Genomic DNA, 17764 nt, shown 5'->3' on the forward strand with positions numbered 1-17764 from the left:
AAAAAAATTTTCTGGAGTTCTATGAAGGGCTATATAAAAAAGGAGAGGAGGACACAACCCTAATAGAAGAATACTTAGAGAACTGTGAAGGGAGGACTTTAACGGCCGAAGAGAAAATACAGCTAAACAAACCCATAAATATAGATGAAATCCAGAATGCAATTAAAAGAATGAAATCGGGGAAGACTCCAGGTCCGGATGGCTTATCAGCAAAATACTACAAAGTCCTAGGAAACCAACTTGCGCCAGTCCTCTGTGAGGTTATGAATGATATTTTAAAGGATGGAAAAATACCGGAGTCATGGCGGGAGGCTTTCATAACCTTAATTCCAAAATCGGACACCGACAAATTAAATATCAAAAATTATAGGCCAATATCTCTATTAAATAATGACTATAAAATATTTGCGGACATAATGGCAAACAGGTTGAAAAAACATCTAACGGATTTAATCCACAAGGATCAGGCCGGTTTTTTACCGAACAGGTTTCTGAAGGACAATGTTAGACATGTCATAAATTTAATTGAATACTTGGAGATTAATAACAATGTACCGGCAGTACTGATGTTTGTGGACGCCGAAAAAGCGTTCGATAACGTATCATGGATGTTTATGATAAAATGTTTGGAGAAGGCGGGGATAGAGGGCGACTTTCTGAAAGGAATAAAAGCTATATATTCAACCCAATCGGCCAAATTGGTAATAAATAATAACTTAACAAACCAATTTAAGATAGAAAAGGGAACAAGACAGGGTTGCCCTCTCTCCCCGCTTCTATTTATTGTGGTCTTAGAAATATTGGCGAATAAAATCAGAACCGTGTCTGAGATACGAGGGATTAGAATAGGTTTGAAGGAATTTAAACTAAAGGCCTACGCAGATGACCTGATATTATCCCTGGAAGAACCCCGAGAGAGCATTGGCAAAGCATTAGAGATCATGGAGGAATATGGCAAGCTATCCGGTTTTAAATTAAACAAACTGAAGACAAAAATGCTGACAAAAAATTTGAAAAGTGATGAAAAAGAAGAACTAGAAAGGAAATTCGGAATAAAAATCGCAAAAAAAATAAAATATTTAGGAATCTGGCTTACATCAAAAAACATAAACTTAATTGATGACAACTACTCGGCAGTTTGGAAAGAGATCAAAAGAGATTTCGATGTTTGGAATAGAGTCAATTTATCATGGCTGGGCAGGATGGAGGCGATAAAGATGGTCGTACTTCCTAAGATGTTGTTCCTTTTTCAAAATATTCCAATAATTAGGGGGACTAAATTGTTTAAAGATTGGCAACGGACTCTCTCCAGATTCATCTGGCAGGGGAAAAGACCAAGGATCAGATTTAAAATTCTTACAGACCGAAAAGAAAGAGGGGGCCTCGCTGTTCCAAACTTAAAGTTATACCATGAAGCCGCATGTTTATGCTGGGTGAAAGAGTGGATCACTCTAGAAAATAGCGACCTACTGGACCTGGAAGGGGCGGACAATAGATACGGCTGGCATGCCTATCTATGGCAGAATAAAGGGAAAGTGCATAGGGGATTTTCGAATCATATTATCAGAGGCCCCTTGTATGAAGCCTGGAATAGGAATAAAAAAGTATTGGAACGGCGAACCCCTTGGTGGCTGTCCCCTTTTAATATTATAACAACTAAAAATACAAATACGGGAGCAAAGAATTTAACATATGAGGACTTACTGGTAAGATCGGAGGACACGTGGAAATTAAGACCATATGAGGAGCTGGAGGGAAAACTGACAGTTTGGCTACAGTACTATCAAATCAATGCCATATGGGCGGAAGATAAAAAAATTGGAATGAATGAAAAAAAATCGAAATTTCAGATTGAAATAATTGAAGGTAACTCTAAATTACTATCTAAAATGTACAATATTTTATTGGAGTGGGACACAAAAGACGAGGAGATCAAAGAAGTCATGGTTAAATGGGCGATAGATCTAGGACATAGCATAGCCTATGAGCAGTGGTCAAAACTGTGGGAGAAGGGAATAAAATTTACGGCGTGTGCCGCAATCAGGGAAAACATAGAAAAGATGATTCACAGATGGTATCTAACACCAGAAAAACTGAATAGGATATACAAGATTGGCAACGGGGTCTGCTGGAGGTGTAAAGTAAAGGAGGGTAATTTCATGCATATGTGGTGGGCCTGCGATGATATTAAAAAATTCTGGGATACCATATATAATGAGCTAAAAAAAATATTAAAATACACATTTTCAAAAAGACCAGAGGCCTTTCTATTAGGCATCATAGGAGAAGAGATTAAGAAAGAAGATGTAATTTTGTTCCAGTACTCAACAGCAGCGGCCAGACTGTTAATTGCTCAAAAATGGAAAAGCACGAGCACGCCAACGATGATGGAATGGCAAAATAAGCTATATGACTTCTTTGAATTGGCAAATATGACGCAGAAAATCAGAAACCAAAAGAATACAAAGTTAAGGGATGATTGGGCTAAATTTATGACATATATAGAAGGAAAGTATGAAAACGTATCAAATATAGTTGGTTTATTATAAAACTATCGATGTTTCAAGTTATTAAACAAAAAACAGCTGTAAAGATAGAATCTTGGAAAAATTAGGAATCCAGAGTCAAGAGGGATGGAAGTCAATTTGTATGTTATCTTGTTTTTCTTTTTTTTTTTTTTTTTACTTTTGTATCTCTTTTAATCTCTCTTTTTTCCTTTTCCTTTTCTATTTCACTTACCTGTGTTATGTGTATGCATTAAATGAAACTTAATAAAAAAATTTAAAAAAAAAAAAAAAAAAAGCAGTTTCTAGTTGCTTTGGAAAAAACAGCCATTTATGGATTGTGTATTTACCCAAAAAGCCTTGCTTGCCATCTGATGAGGGCAGCCCTCACCCACATCTATAACCACACAGTTCATTAACTTAACAGCACAATTTGTTCTAGGAAGATCATACATCAGCTATGACAGCTGAATGCAAATTCAATTTTTTTAAAAAGAGGAGGGCATCATATTTTTATCTTTCCTCCAAGGATCTCAGGGTGGCTGCGAGATTCTACTCACCTCCATTTTGTCTTCACAACCACAACAGCAAGGGTGGAGAACCGGTGACCTTCCAGGCATTTGTTGGACTACAGCCCCCCATCAGCCCTGACTGAGGGCTAAGGGAGCAGGAGTCCATCTACATTTGCAGGGCCACAGACTCCCCAGTGGTAGCTGGTGCCCATTGGGACTTGGTAGGGCAGGAGGCAAGGAGACTCACTCTGGGTGGAGTCAAGAGTCAATGATAGGTGGAACCAACTCTAGTTTTGTCTCCATCCTCCTAGCTACTGAGCTCTACAAAGACAGGTAGCAATAATGTGGTAAAATTGGGGGCGTATTGCAGAACAATTCAATGTATTAGTATTAGTAAAGGTAAAGGTAAAGGGAGCCCTGACCATTAGGTCCAGTCGTGACCGACTCTGGGCGCTCATCTCGCTTTATTGGCCGAGGGAGCCAGCGTACAGCTTCCAGGTCATGTGGCCAGCATGACTAAGCCGCTTCTGGCGAACCGGAGAAGCACACAGAAACGCCGTTTACCTTCCCGCCGGAGCGGTACCTATTTATCTACTTGGACTTTGACGTGCTTTTGAACTGCTAGGTTGGCCAGAGCAGGGACCGAGCAACAGGAGCTCACCCCATCGCGGGGATTCGAACCGCCGACCTTCTGATCAGCAAGTCCTAGACTCTGTGGTTTAACCCACAGCGTTACCCACGTCCCAGTATTAGCATGCAAGGTCCTAAATGGCCTCAGATGCAAGAACCTAAAGTAACACTATCTCCAATAAAAACCGCAGAACAGAATACATACTCACACAAAAAAACCCCAGCCTGGTAGATCCCTTTGGGGAGGGACCATCGTTCATGTCACAGATAACTTTCTTTGCACACAAGACGTCCCAAGTTTCATAGTTGCCATCTCCAGTTTAAAATGTACTAGGCAGCACAGAATATGAGAAGCCTCTGCCTGAGACTCTCCTGAGCTACTGCCAGTCAGGGGGAGGCTGTGCTACTCTGTGGTGCTCAAAGAGTCTGACCTGGCCTAAGGCAGCTTCCTCTGTTCCTGTGCTCTGATGCCCATATAGTTAACTTTCCCCATGAACTCCCAGCCCAGAGATTACTCACCTGGTGTCCCTCCATCGTGCAAGTTGGGTTCTCTGGGTCCTGGTAACTGGAACAGCGGGAAGAGGTAGCTGGTGTGCCAATCACGGTCCAGGTTAGGGTTCAGGCCTGTCTGCTCACTCCGAGGGGCATTCCTGGGGCTGTATTTGAAACGCAGTCGGTAACTCACCTGCAAGAGGAATTATAAATTTAAAAACCCACATAACAATATAGAAAAATGGGCAAAAGCCAATCTCCCAGCAAACTAATCAGAATGATTACTCATTACAGTGGAACCTTGGTTCCTGAATGGCTTAGATGCCGAACAATCGGCTTCTGAACGCGCCAAACCTGGAAGTAAGTGTTCCGGTTTTTGAACTTTTTCAGAAGCTGAACGTCTGACGCAGCTTCCATTTGAGTGCAGGAAGCTCCTGCAGCCAATCAGGAGCTGTGCCTTGGTTTTCAAATGGTTTCGGGAGTCGAACAGACTCCTGGAATGGATTAAGTTCGACAACCAAGGTACCACTGTAAAAAGCCAACATCATCTAACCTGCCTGCAACAAAGCAAAAAGAATGCTCACTGTAACAGGCTGTCTGGAAGCACCTGCTAATTAACTGTGCATTATTAGCTGCCACTCACTGGCCAAGTTAAATTTTCCAAGATGGCTCCCAGCCACACATGCCCACTAAAGTCCCCCCACACCTGCATCATCAACTTGAGGAACCCTGCCCCCGTAACTCCTTACCTGCAGTGGCAGGGGCTCTTGACTGTGAGCTAAGAGGTTTTCGAAGACAATGCCAGCCAGAACATTGCCAGAGCGGTTGTCAAACCTGATGTAGTCTTCAAAGGCTTTCTCAGAAGGGAAGCCTCGAACTGCAAGGGAAACGAAATATACACAATGAGTGTGCGAGGTGGGGGTGGGGAACAGGAGCGGCAAGGTGTTTCATTCAAGAAATGGTGACTGTTGTCTATGGGTTTTTGTAGGGAGGAAGGCAGAGAGTCCAACAGCTGGTGGAGCTAGATCCAGTGACAAGCAGAGCCAGCTAACTCCAGACTTTTCCCCATTGGGACTGGTTGAGCAGAAGGTAAGGAGCCCAACAGTAGACAGAGTCAAAGCCAAAGACTAAGAAAGAACGCCAAGGGGTGCCCCACTCCTGTGCTAAGCAGAGGCATTATGCTAGAGGAGCAAACATTTGCACATGCAGACAACCTTGCCTAGTTCCTGACCTTTGGTATTGATTTCCAGTGCCTTCGCCACAGTCTCCACGATGCTCTTCACAGCCGTGTTGTTAGCAGGAACATAGGCCAGCTCCAAGTTGTATGGGCGCCAATGAGGGGAGACAGGAAGATTAGACACCGGAAGGCTGTGATAGGTGGTAGCATTTGGGTGGTCAACCGCCTGTACTCTGTGACGGAGGGCAATGAGGATGGCAGCAAACAACAATGGCAGGCAGATCTCTATGATCGTGACCAAAATCTGTCGCTTCTGCAAAACAAACCAGGTATATGTGTTTAGCTTGGCATGGAATCCTTTCCCCTGGGTGGGAAACGGCTGCAAGTGTAGATCAGGTGTTGCTATCTATGCTGCACCCCCAGCAAGTTACTCTTTGCTGCTGCTAGAACTTAAGAATTGACATGCTGAACCATCAACGAGGGTCTGTCTGCTAGCAACCGACATGAGAACAGGCCTTCTCAGTGCTGGCTCCTTGCTTATGGAATGCTCTCCCCAGGGAGGCACATCTGACACCATTGTTGCCTATCTTTAGGTGCCAGGTCAAAATGTTTCTTTTCTGCCAGGACTTTGTTGTTGGCATTCGTCTTTAATTATCTATTGTGCCCTTCAGTGGGTGGGATGTTTTAGGCCTCCTTTTTTATAAATTTGAATGTGTTTTTAGCTTTAAGTGTGTTTTAGTTCTATGTTGCTTTTACTGTATGTGCTATTTTGTTGTAAATCACTTTGAGTTACATTTTATAAAAAAAAAAGTGACTAAGTTCATTAAATTAAAAATATTAATAACGATGACGACGACACAACTTTCTGTTTCTGCAGTAAATTATTTGCCAACTTATTGAACTATTTCTAAAAAGCAATTCCAGGGCACTGAATTTTCATCTTGGCCATTTCTCTTTCATACCTGTAATCAAGTGACATCAAGACCGTATCCAAGGGATCACCTCTAGATCAAGTCCAAAGAGCACTGCAGCATCTTTGGGACCAATAACCTTTTCAGACAATGGCCTCATTCAGCTTAATAAACTGAGATATGGGGATGACTTGCTCCTCTGCAAGCCATTTCGTGCCTCCTTTGAGCTAGCAAACAAAGCATAGAGAGCCAGTCTCTGCTCATGCGCCTTTACAGCAACTGCAGATAGAACTTGCCAAGGCATCTAGATCTTCACCCATGGAGAAGAGCTGCCAATCCAGTCATAAATGCTGTAGACATGCGATCAGGAGCGACCACAGCTTTTGTAATTGCCTTACATATGTATTACTACACTCTACACAAGACTTTGCAAGCAGATCAAGTTACATGGCAGATACAAGGAGGCCAAGAAATGGGGCTCTGGGGGTGGGGGTGGTTTGGATGAAAAAGGTGGGTGGAATGGGTGGATGTTTCGGAAAGACATTTATTCATTAAGTAAAGTACAGGCAGTTCCGCAATCTCCAAAACAAAAACAAACAAAAACGATAATGGTTAAGCAATGAATTGCCAAGGAAATTCATAAAGCATTTAAACCATTTGCCTATTCCTCCTCTTTGCTGGGTCTATCAATGTGCAGTGTACATAGGATTTCTTGTACCTATCAGAGTGGGCTAGGAATCCCATACATTCACATAACGTGCTGGGATCATGCGGAACCTTTTCCTCTGCAGTCATAATGCAATTCTCTCACCTGTGGCTTGAATCAGGATAAATCACACGGACCCACTATTTGAGCCAGTTACCCAACCAATGTCAGGATGTCAGTGTATTGTGGGATTGCAGCATCCAAATGACGCTGACAGCATCAAAATGCCCCCTGTAGCACCACTCCCAATGAATCAGAATTTACCCTTTCCAAGGAAAATACAGTAAGTTCAAGAAACTTGTTTGCCAGTAACTTGTTTGCAACAGGTGAATGACTTATTTGAAGTACTAAACCCTTGCCTGGAGGTGCCTTCTTTGAATGGTCATTGCTTATTATGTAATTGTTACTGTCGAACTTCAGTCTTAATAATCTGGATTGTTGGTACTCTAGGGTTTGGCAAATTGCCCTCCTTGACAAGAGCGCTCATAAACTAAAAGTATCTAAATGGCAGAACTCAAATGAACCTCCCCCCACCCCGTATGGCATGACGTAATTTCTTATACAAAAACTGAGGCACATACTCACTCAGTAACACTAGTATATATAAAATGTCTGGCTCATCTATGACTTTATAGAACCTTTATTCTCAATGATGGAATTCACAGGTGGAGAATACATTGATTTTTACATATCTTTATTATTTCTGAAGGGAATATTTGTATGAGTTAATATTTTATTATCCCTTTGGAGATATCCCTTTGTACTTTTGCCCTTCCTGGTTTTGACACTTTATGGTTGACATTACTCTCCCTCTCCCAAGCATATGTATTTATACTAGCAACACAGGAACATGCTTCATGCATTGGGTAATTTGAGCTATTCTCCACTAATTTTGTTAAACGTGCCACAAGATTGTTGTTTACACCAGCAGCTCCACTTAAAAATTCCTGAGGGTCTTGATGGAACACGGAATAATTTTTCTGCCTGTTGTAGCAACTGTAATGCATTGTGCTAGATGTTGTATGATTTTAATTGCATTTTTATGGATGCCACTTGAATAAAGCCTGTGGTTTGGGAGGCCTTGGTTTATGCTACCTTTGTTTCATATGCAGTGTACAATCATCATTGGGGGGAAGTCACAGCTCTGGAGTAGAGCACATGCTTTGATACAGAAGGCTCCATGTCCCATCCTGAGCATCTCCACTGAAAAGGATTTCAAGCAGCAGAGCTTGGAAAGGTTGCACGCAACCCTTCAGAAGCTTTGCCAGTCCCCTGGTCAAGGGGGATTGATGGTCAAGATGGACTTGGTATAAAACCAGCCTTCTAGACAAACTGACCTCTGATACAGTGCAGATGAGGCACCTGGGCACCTGAGTTGTGCAACCAACACACTGATACGCAATTGTAGGCCACCACCTTATGACCTAGTGGGCTCTTTGATTCACAATGGAAGATCCATTTACACCTGACAGGTGCAATAAGAGAGAGACTAAAGGTGATTAACCTTGGCATGGGATCATAGGATTAGTCCATGGCCAAAATCTCAAGTAAGCATCTTTCAATCCAGCCCACAGGGACGTATCAACGTTTAATGCAAAGCAAAACAAACACACCTTAGTTAGACATGTTTGCATTGCCCAAGTCTTGTACGAGCTACACAGGAATAAACACTTTTCTTCCCAACTGTTCACATTGGTTATTTGCTTTGCTTTGCTCTTGAAATAATGCCTTGTTGAAATTTTATTATTTCATTTTATCACTAGATCAAGATGGCGAACAATTCCCTAAGTGGTTTAACAGTCAATCCCTCTTCCCAATGAACTCTGGAAACTGTAGCTCTATGAGGGGAATAGGGGTCTCCTAACAGCTCTCAGCAGCCTTAACAAGCTACACTTCCCAGGAAGCAACGACTACTTAAAGCGGTATGTCACAGCTTTAAATATATGTACTGTATAGTGCAGATGGGGCCTTAAAGCGAGGTACACTGGGAGCAAGGATGTAGAGGTCTGACCTCCACATCTCTGTTCTCCATTTCCACCCTCTTGCCCATGTTGTACGACTCTCTGTAATCTTACCTGCAAGATGTAATTCTTCCAGAGAAGAAGCCCAAACTGCCGTAGCAGAACCATCTTTCACTTCGGAAGGGAGGAGCCACAAGCTTCCAGGGCTCTGAGGAAGAAAATGATTTGAGCTTTCAGTTAATCATGCAAAGCAAATTCACAACCAGACAGTCATCTTATAGAGAGACCTACTCCAAGAAGTGTTCTGCTGTCTCCTGTGTTGGAAGACATGGGCAAAATTACAAAATAAAGAGTTGCATGTCTCAAGAAGAGCCTAGGATTAGAGCTGGAAAATACTCTAGATACTACACTTGAAAATATTCCAGAAGTCATTTAGCTCAAACTGCCATCACCTTGGCTACTGGAAGATTCAGGAGAGATAAAAGGAAGTACCTCTCTTCACATATAGTGTGCAATAAACCTATGGAACTCACACCTACAGGAGGAGGCGATGGTCAGCAATTCAGATGGCTTTAAAGGAGGATTGGACAAATTTACAGAGAGTAAGGCTATGAATGGCTACTAGCCAGGATGACTATGTTCTACCTCCACTGTCAGAGGTCGTATGAGAGAATAGCCCCTGCTAACTCCAGCATGAAAGCCCTGAACAATAGACTTGGGTGTAGATTCATAGGAATCCTGGCAGCAAAACTGATGCAACAAAATAGCCTGCTTTAATAGGACGCAAGGCAAGGCAAGTCTGAACTCGCCCTGTATTCAGGAGCTGGCCGGAATCAGATATCAGTAAATTCCCTTTTGGAGATAGATGTTTCCTAATTCAGACAAGGACTGAGAGAGAAGATGAGAAACAGAACCTGCAACAAAATGCTGCAATTTAGATCACACACATCATATGGGGACTTCCGGCAAGGAAAAATGGCAAGCAGCTCCTGAAGCCAGCCAGAGCCAACTGCGCTACCAGGCTGGCTCTGGGCTGCTGAGGCTGCCGCTGTCACGTTTCCCAGGGACAGATTTGCAAATCCGGGGACGTCTGGTAACCCTACACGAAACATGCTGTGACTTCATTGGGTTGGGCTGTTCTTTGCTGGGAGTGTGTGTGTGTGTGTGTGTGTGTGTGAGAGAGAGAGAGAGAGAGAGATACCCACCCCTTCAGGGGTTTTTCCCCCTGAAGGATTTTTGTGCTTCTGTAAACTTCTGACATTTTGCTGAACATCTTCCTTCTGTCTGGGTGGTGTCATTTTGGCTACTTTAGGATCAGCGCCAGCAGAATGAGCTTGTTACGAGTTATGTATGATATTTAATCTCTGGAACCTAAAACATTACACCAGTCCTCCATGACAAGGACTGCTTCTCTTCCAGAAAGCGAAGCAGAGAAGAACTCTTTGGTCACATCCGCACTATACATTTAAATCACTATGATATCCCTTTGATGGTCATGGCTTCCTACAAAGAACTCTGGGACCTGCCGTTTGTTAAGAGGGGTGGGGCTAAGTTGTTAGGAGACCCCCCATTCTCCATCAGAGAATTGCCAAAGTTCCCTGGGAAGAAGAACTGATCATTAAACCACTATGTTAGGGAACACTGTTTTCCAAAAAATATGTATTTAGCTTCTCCTACTGAAGAGGCTCTTTCCTAGGCTGCAGATTTGGGGTTGGTGAAAGCACTCTTGGGTCTCAAGCTATGTGGGGCTTTGTACGCTAGTACTAACACCTTGAATTGGACCTAGTAGCTCAGAAGCAGTTGGAGCAACGGTACAATGACAGGCGGTGCTATGACAGTACTGCACAGTGCAGTAACTTGGAAATTGCATTCTGCAGTATCTCCAACTTCTAGAATATCATCCAGGGAAGTCCCATGAGGAGTGCATTACAGTACCTGAGAAATTATTAGAGAATGACTTTCTGAGGCTAAATGCTCTCTGTCCAAGAAAGGTTGCAGCTGGTGAACCAGGCAGAACAGGGCAATGTAGGGAAATACGTAAGTAAGAACTTCTGATCTGGGGTGCTGTCTAAAAGGCTGCACTCTAAAGGTCAAGGGGAAGGGAGGGAAGGGGGAGGGAGAATTCAGTCCAGTCATTCCAGATGCTACATTGATCAGGATCAAAGCACACCATACATTCAACCCACCACAGAATACATTTGTATCATTTTTTATTTTGCATGTGTCTATGTCTTCTATTGGGACGCGGGTGGCGCTGTGGGTAAAAGCCTCAGTGCCTAGGACTTGCCGATCTAAAGGTCGGCAGTTCGAATCCCCGCAGCGGGGTGCGCTCCCGTTGCTCGGTCCCAGCGCCTGCCAACCTAGCAGTTCGAAAGCACCCCCGGGTGCAAGTAGATAAATAGGGACCGCTTACCAGCGGGAAGGTAAATGGCATTCCGTGTGCTGCGCTGGCTCGCCAGATGCAGCTTTGTCACGCTGGCCACGTGACCCGGAAGTGTCTCCGGACAGCGCCTCTTAAGTGAGATGGGCGCACAACCCTAGAGTCGAACACGACTGGCCCGTACGGGCAGGGGTACCTTTACCTTTACCTTTTATGTCTTCTATATTTATGCAAAGTATATTTATGCAAAAGGGAAATAAAGTGGGATTCTATTACCATGGGCTTTGATTTAAGCACAGGCTCCTTTTTTTTTGTACTGTGCAGGCAAAATGAAAAACACTTTGCAGAACCAATAATAAGAGGCTTATAAACTCTGACGGCCTGAGAGACAGAGGGCACAAACCTCCACAAAACACATCTTTGCACAACTAGACACCATGTCCGGAGGCAACAACAAACAGCCATCAAAGCTAAAGGTCAGCAACAGTTTCAAAAATAAATAACAAGAGACACAACAGATGAAAACATCTCGCTCCCTAAAAAGGTACCTGAAGCAAGGAAATCTCCTGTGGGCCCCGAAGCCACATCACGGAGTGTGTAGGAACTATACGTTGTAGACCACTGTGATATATTTTTATGATACAGTGGTATATGATTTTTTTTTTTGCAAATTACATACTGGCATTGGCCCATGTGTTGCTACATCCTCAGCCTGCCTACTAGTGGCAAGCTCATCTAACACCAGCATCACAGGGGGCAAGAGCTGCAGCTCAGTGACAGAGCCTCCGCCTTGCATGCACAAGGTCCCAGGTTCAATCCCCAGCATCTCCAGGTAGGATTGGGAGAATGTCTGCTGCCAGTCAGTGCACACAACACTGAGTTGATGGACCAATTGTCTGACTCAGTATAAGGCAGCTTCCTATGATCCTATGAGCTACAATAACCCAAGTATTTTGAATTCTTAATTATCTGTTGTAAGAAGAAAAGAAACCTCCTACGCCTTTCCACAACAACAGAAACCGCCCTCTTGTCTTTCAAGTCAGCTTAGGGCAGCTTACTGAAGAGGAAAGAAACACAACAGAACTTCCTTCTAAGTGAGAGGAGACAGCCCAGGGCTTGGGCAGAATAGGCTCCAAACAACATCTCTATCTTCACCTGTGTAGTGTCCTGTATACCAGAAAATGCTCTTTGCAACACCTGGAACCTCGGGTTACAGATCCTTCAGGTTACAGACACTTCAGGTTACAGACTCTGCTAACCCAGAAATAGTACCTCAGGTTAAGAACTTTGCTTCAAGATGAGAACAGAAATCACGTGGTGGCGGCAGTGGGAGGCCCCATTAGCTAAAGTGGTACCTCAGGTTAAGAACGGACCTCTGGAACGAATTAAGTTCTTAACCTGAGGTACCACTGTAAAATGCTTTGCGGCAGGAAGTTCTCAGGTGGTGTATAGTGGTGTAGGAAGGGGGGTGCGGTGAGTGCGACCCGCCCCAGGTGTCATCCCTGAAGGGGGTGACAAAGTGGCTATGGGCGATGTGACACAGTGGCTTGGGCACCTGCAGGCTCCACGCTGCCCAAAACGACAGCGTGGGGCTTGCGTCCAGCCGCTGCCTCTCCCTCAGCCACCCTACAGCTGGGGGGGGGGTGACGAAACTCGGTGCAGCGCGCCCTGCCCCAGTGCACCCTGCTCAATGGGTGGTTTGTCCCACTCCTGGATGGAAGGTGCACACGATGTTCCGGGTGCCTGAGCTACGCCGCTGGTGCTGGTTGCACCAATTTAGCAACACACTCAGGACTCGTGGCCTGTGACAGGTCCCTTGGTGACAGGAACATAGGAAGCTGCATTGGCCCACCTCCAGTACTGTCTGTTCTAGAAGCAGCCATTACCTCCTACCTGTTCTGGGATCTTTGGCCTGCAAAGCAGCGTCTGCTGCCACTGGGCTAAAGGTCACTTTCAGACAACCTGTTTAATGAGCAGGCATCCCAATTTGCTTGTAAGGAGAGCAGATGATGTTGCATCAAGCAAGTCTTATCCCTGTCTAGTACATCTCCCCATCATTTTCCTTATTGCACAAAATCCAGTCTTTTAGACGAGCAGGGTTCTTTCACAAGAGCTCCATACAGTGGTACCTCGGGTTACATACGCTTCAGGTTACAGACTCCACTAACCCAGAAATATTACCTCGGGTTAAGAACTTTGCTTCAGGATGAGAACAGAAATCGTGCTCCGGCAGCGCGGCAGCAGCAGGAAGCCCCATTAGCTAAAGTGGTGCTTCAGGTTAAGAACAGTTTCAGGTTAAGAACGGACCTCCGGAACTAATTAAGTACGTAACCCAAGGTACCACTGTATTTGTTTTAAGTGTGCGGTTTGAGAGTACATTCACACCATACTTCTAAAGCACTACAATACAACTTTAAACTGTCATGGCTCCCCCTAAAGAATTATGACAGCTGTAGTTTATTAAGGGTGCTGAGAGTTGTTGGGGAACCCCTATGCCCCTCCTAGAGCTCCAGTTTCCAGAGTGGTTTAATAACCAATTGAATTGCAGCTCTGGGAGCGAAATAAGTGTGGCCTAGCAACTTTCAGCGCCTTTAACAAACTACAGCTCCCAGAATTCTTTAGGGGAAGCCATGACTGTTTAAAGACATGTCATAGTGCTTTAAATGCATGATGTGACCTGAATTTGCCAGGATAGGATTGAATTCCAAGCCAAAACTGTGAGAGTCTAGTAGAGCCCAGTAGTCTAATTCCTTGCTGATCTTCACTCATCCAAACAGTACATACTGGAGAATTAGCAGAGTCTGCACAGAATGGGTAGAATTTCAATGCAAATAACTTACCCAGATAGTTCTTGCATCTGCAAGGTTAGTGCTAAATAGCATAATAAGCAACAAGAGGCTGTTTGAACAAAGTCCAACATTTATCTTATTATTTATGCTGCCTGGGTCAGCTCTGCTGAGAAAAGCTAAAGAGCTACTTCCTGGCGATACAAAATTTGGAAAGGCAGCACCAGTCAGGATCCCTTTGAAAGTGCACCTTTCCGGAGTGGTGGGACAGATAACAGATCCTGGGTGAAAGGCAGAACACAGTTTTTAGAATGGCAAGGGCTCAAGCAAAGCCATGTGCACTGGCAATACCTGTGCAACTAACTGGTCTAAATTAAACCAGATATCTACAAAGCAGAGTACTTTGAACCCTAGCCCAGAAGCCCGTGACACTGTGTTGCAATTAAGCAAGGCTAAATAATATACTGTAATCATGCAATGCAATTTTGTCTTACCAGACCGCAAATCTGCAGCATGATGTAACACCCGCTCAGGTGACACATATTGCCAATAAGAGCAATATTACAAAAAGTTTAAGGGAAGAGCCACTGAGGGATGAAAACCTGGTTGAAGTAACACCAATGGGAAAAGCTCTGTGGTAACAGCAGCCTTTAAAACTTTGCATCTGCTCGGCAGTATTTTAGCCATTATTTCAAAGTTCGGCTATATTTTCAAAATGACTGTGCGGTGGAGCAGGAGAATGGGATAAATGAAGCAGGTTATGTTTAGCACCCATGCACTACATTTGCTAGCACTGACAGGTTGCAAAGTTTTTAATTTTGATTGTTTCGCATTTTTAATACCAGAGCCTTTCCTGATCCCAGTATAGCTATTTTATGGCCTATGAAAGTCAAGTGCTTTGGTCCCTCACTATAAATCACAACGACTTCCATAATCTTCCTGAAGACATTTGGGGTAAATAATTTTTCTATTTCGCAGCTGTTATGTTTCAGCATACTGTGGGTTGAGTACAGTGTTTATTTTCCCAGAATATAATTCTAAGGCTCTTGCGTAACAAGTACTTAAGGGGTTATAAATCCTAAGGACTTTGCTGGGTTTGCAGGTCATTAACCAGTCGGAAACTGATACAGTCGCCTGAGGTGTGCCAGAGGCAAGCTTCACCCTCCCCACATTATTTTTCCACCAACACAAAGGGATAGAAAAACTAAAAGAGCAATAAAAAGAAACTATTTTTTAAGAAGGGAATACCATGAAGATGATGCTCAAGATCTCAAGGCCAGGAAGGGATGTGAGGCCTGCCCTAAAGCCCCTTCTGATGCAGACTTGGCTGATATGAAGGGAGAGTTCAAGGGGCGGCCATTTTGAAGTCGATCCAGTGGTTAATTTTCATGATTGAGGTGGGATGAGGATATCATCCCACTTCTTTTCAGGCAGACATAATTTAGTTTGGTTTCACTATCATCTCACTTTGAGCCATGCTGTTGAGTGACAACATCCCTCACAAATTCAAGTTTTTAAGGTTGAACTTCTGAAGGGTTTATGGGGCAGGGCTAAACAACAGTTCCTCTGTCTTGTTCCTCTGTTCAATTTATTGGCCCTTACCCAGCCCATGGCCACTTCCAGGCACTGATTTAGGGATAAAGTGGAACCCTGAAGGAACGCCAAATGCAGAAATTCCCCAACAGCACCTTCTGAGCCAAATGCTACCCCTATAGTAAACAGGATTTTGTCCCCTTGTGGAGCAAATAAGCAGCATCAAGGTGGAAAAGGGAAAAAGTCAAACCCGCCTTTTCCCAAATGTTACAGTCCCATTCTGACTCCCCCTTGCCCTGGGACTGTTTTTACCTTTTAGGGGGAAATTCCCAGGACGGAAGATCCAGCCCCTGGCCTTTTGGTTTTCAGCATTCAAGAAGGATTTATTTTCTTTCTTTTTAAAAACATGGTTACAGGAAAGTAGTAAAGCATGCACCCCCAACCATCTGAAATGGTCTGGTCTTGTTGTTGTTGTTGTTGTTGTTGTTTAGCTGTTTAGTCGTGTCCGACTCTTCATGACCCCATGGACCAGAGCACGCCAGGCACTCCTGTCTTTCACTGACTCCCGCAGTTTGGTCAAACTCATGCTGGTAGCTTCGAGAACACTGTCCAACCATCTCGTCCTCTGTCGTCCCCTTCTCCTTGTGCCCTACATCTTTCCCAACATCAGGTTCTTTTCCAGGGAGTCTTCTCTTCTCATGAGGTGGCCAAAGTATTGGAGCCTCAGCTTCACGATCTGTCCTTCCAGTGAGCACTCAGGACTGATTTCCTTCAGAATGGATAGGTTTGATCTTCTTGCAGTCCATGGGACTCTCCAGAGTCTCCTCCAGCGCCATAATTCAAAAGCATCAATTCTTTGGCGATCAGCCTTCTTTATGGTCCAGCTCTCACTTCCATACCATGCAATTTCTCTAAACAAGTAGACCGGCACTAAGTCCAACATTACAGATCAGGGATGGGGAATTTTGATCACCCTGAGGACTACATCCCCTTTTGGGCAACCCAGGGGCTACGTGGCAGTGGTGGGTGGGGCCAGAGGCAAACATATGCAGAGCAACAATTGTGCCTCTGTACAGTAGGCTACTTCCTACACACATCCCTTTCTGTCCTCTAACCAGGGAACCAAGAGGCATGATCAGAGTGCAAGGACGCAATCCAGCCAGGCAAGAACACACAAGGAGGGCAAAGCAGGGCTTGGGACAAAGTATGGCCTGGGACAAAGGGGAGTGGCTAGGGAGGAGGTGTGGCCTCAGGAGATTCCCAAGGACCAGATAGAAAGGCTTGGAGGGCTGAGACCCCCCCACCCATATTCTAGATCTCAGCACAGCTATTTCTGGAGTTCCCATAAGAAAGGGAATGGTGCTATAAAACATGAGTGAGAGAGCTCCTTTATCTCGCTCATGCATTTCCCCCTCTCTACCTGTTTCCCCAAAACCAAAATAGCCTCATCTTTGCTGCAGGAAGAGAAGTTGCCAACTTAAAGGGAAATAAAGGAATAGCAGCTTGCCCAGCCACACCCCCCCCCCCGCAACATCAGACAATTCTGCTATCCTCCTTCCACAACACAAAGGGCAGCTTTCCTCTTATTGATTTAAGCGGGTACCCATGAACCGACAAGAAGCTTTAATGTTACCTTTTCCTTGTCTGAAAACCAAAAACACCCTCATCAAAGAGATGGGCTTCCAGAGACAAAACCGCCATAATCTCACTTTAAGCCTCAAACCACCAGAGGCCCACGCTTATAAGGAAACCAGACAAATCAATGAAAGGCTAACAAAGCACCATCTCTGATCTTTCGCAAGACAAGGATGCTACAGAGGCAACAAGGGATGAAGGATGAATTTGATTCAGTTTGCATTTAAAGGCAAACCTACCGAATCCACATTTCCTGAAACAAAACATGAACTGAAACACAGCTATCCTTTGAAATTCACATCTATCCAAATGCTGAAAGCAGCATGCACAAAAATGCATCCCATCCCCTGTTTTAGACATGATTAGGAAGGGGGAAAGAAATTTAATTGTTTGCACTTAAAGGTGAACCTATTTAATTTTCACTTTCTGAAATAACACACCAGCTGAAACACAGACATTCTTTGAAATTTGCACTTACCTGAATTTTATAATGCAGTTCTCCAGCTAAGTAAAGTGTACAAATATGCACAGAATGGG

The 17764-nt window shown here is 44.2% G+C and overlaps 1 protein-coding gene across 1 annotated transcript in view; it reads right to left on the bottom strand.

Moving 5' to 3' along the window:
- ABCA3 (ATP binding cassette subfamily A member 3) overlaps positions 1-17764 on the bottom strand; it is an 82874-nt gene that overhangs the window by 51472 nt on the left and 13638 nt on the right. Inside the window, exons 2-5 of the mRNA XM_028705448.2 lie at positions 9008-9101; positions 5370-5628; positions 4888-5015; positions 4166-4331 (exon numbers count right to left, since the gene is read on the bottom strand). Of these exons, the coding sequence (XP_028561281.2) occupies positions 4166-4331; positions 4888-5015; positions 5370-5628; positions 9008-9061 (607 nt within the window). The 5' untranslated portion in view covers positions 9062-9101. The remainder of the gene's footprint in view (positions 1-4165; positions 4332-4887; positions 5016-5369; positions 5629-9007; positions 9102-17764) is intronic.

The sequence above is a fragment of the Podarcis muralis genome, chromosome 14, assembly GCF_964188315.1.
Source record: "Podarcis muralis chromosome 14, rPodMur119.hap1.1, whole genome shotgun sequence".
In the NCBI taxonomy this organism is placed as follows: domain Eukaryota; kingdom Metazoa; phylum Chordata; class Lepidosauria; order Squamata; family Lacertidae; genus Podarcis; species Podarcis muralis.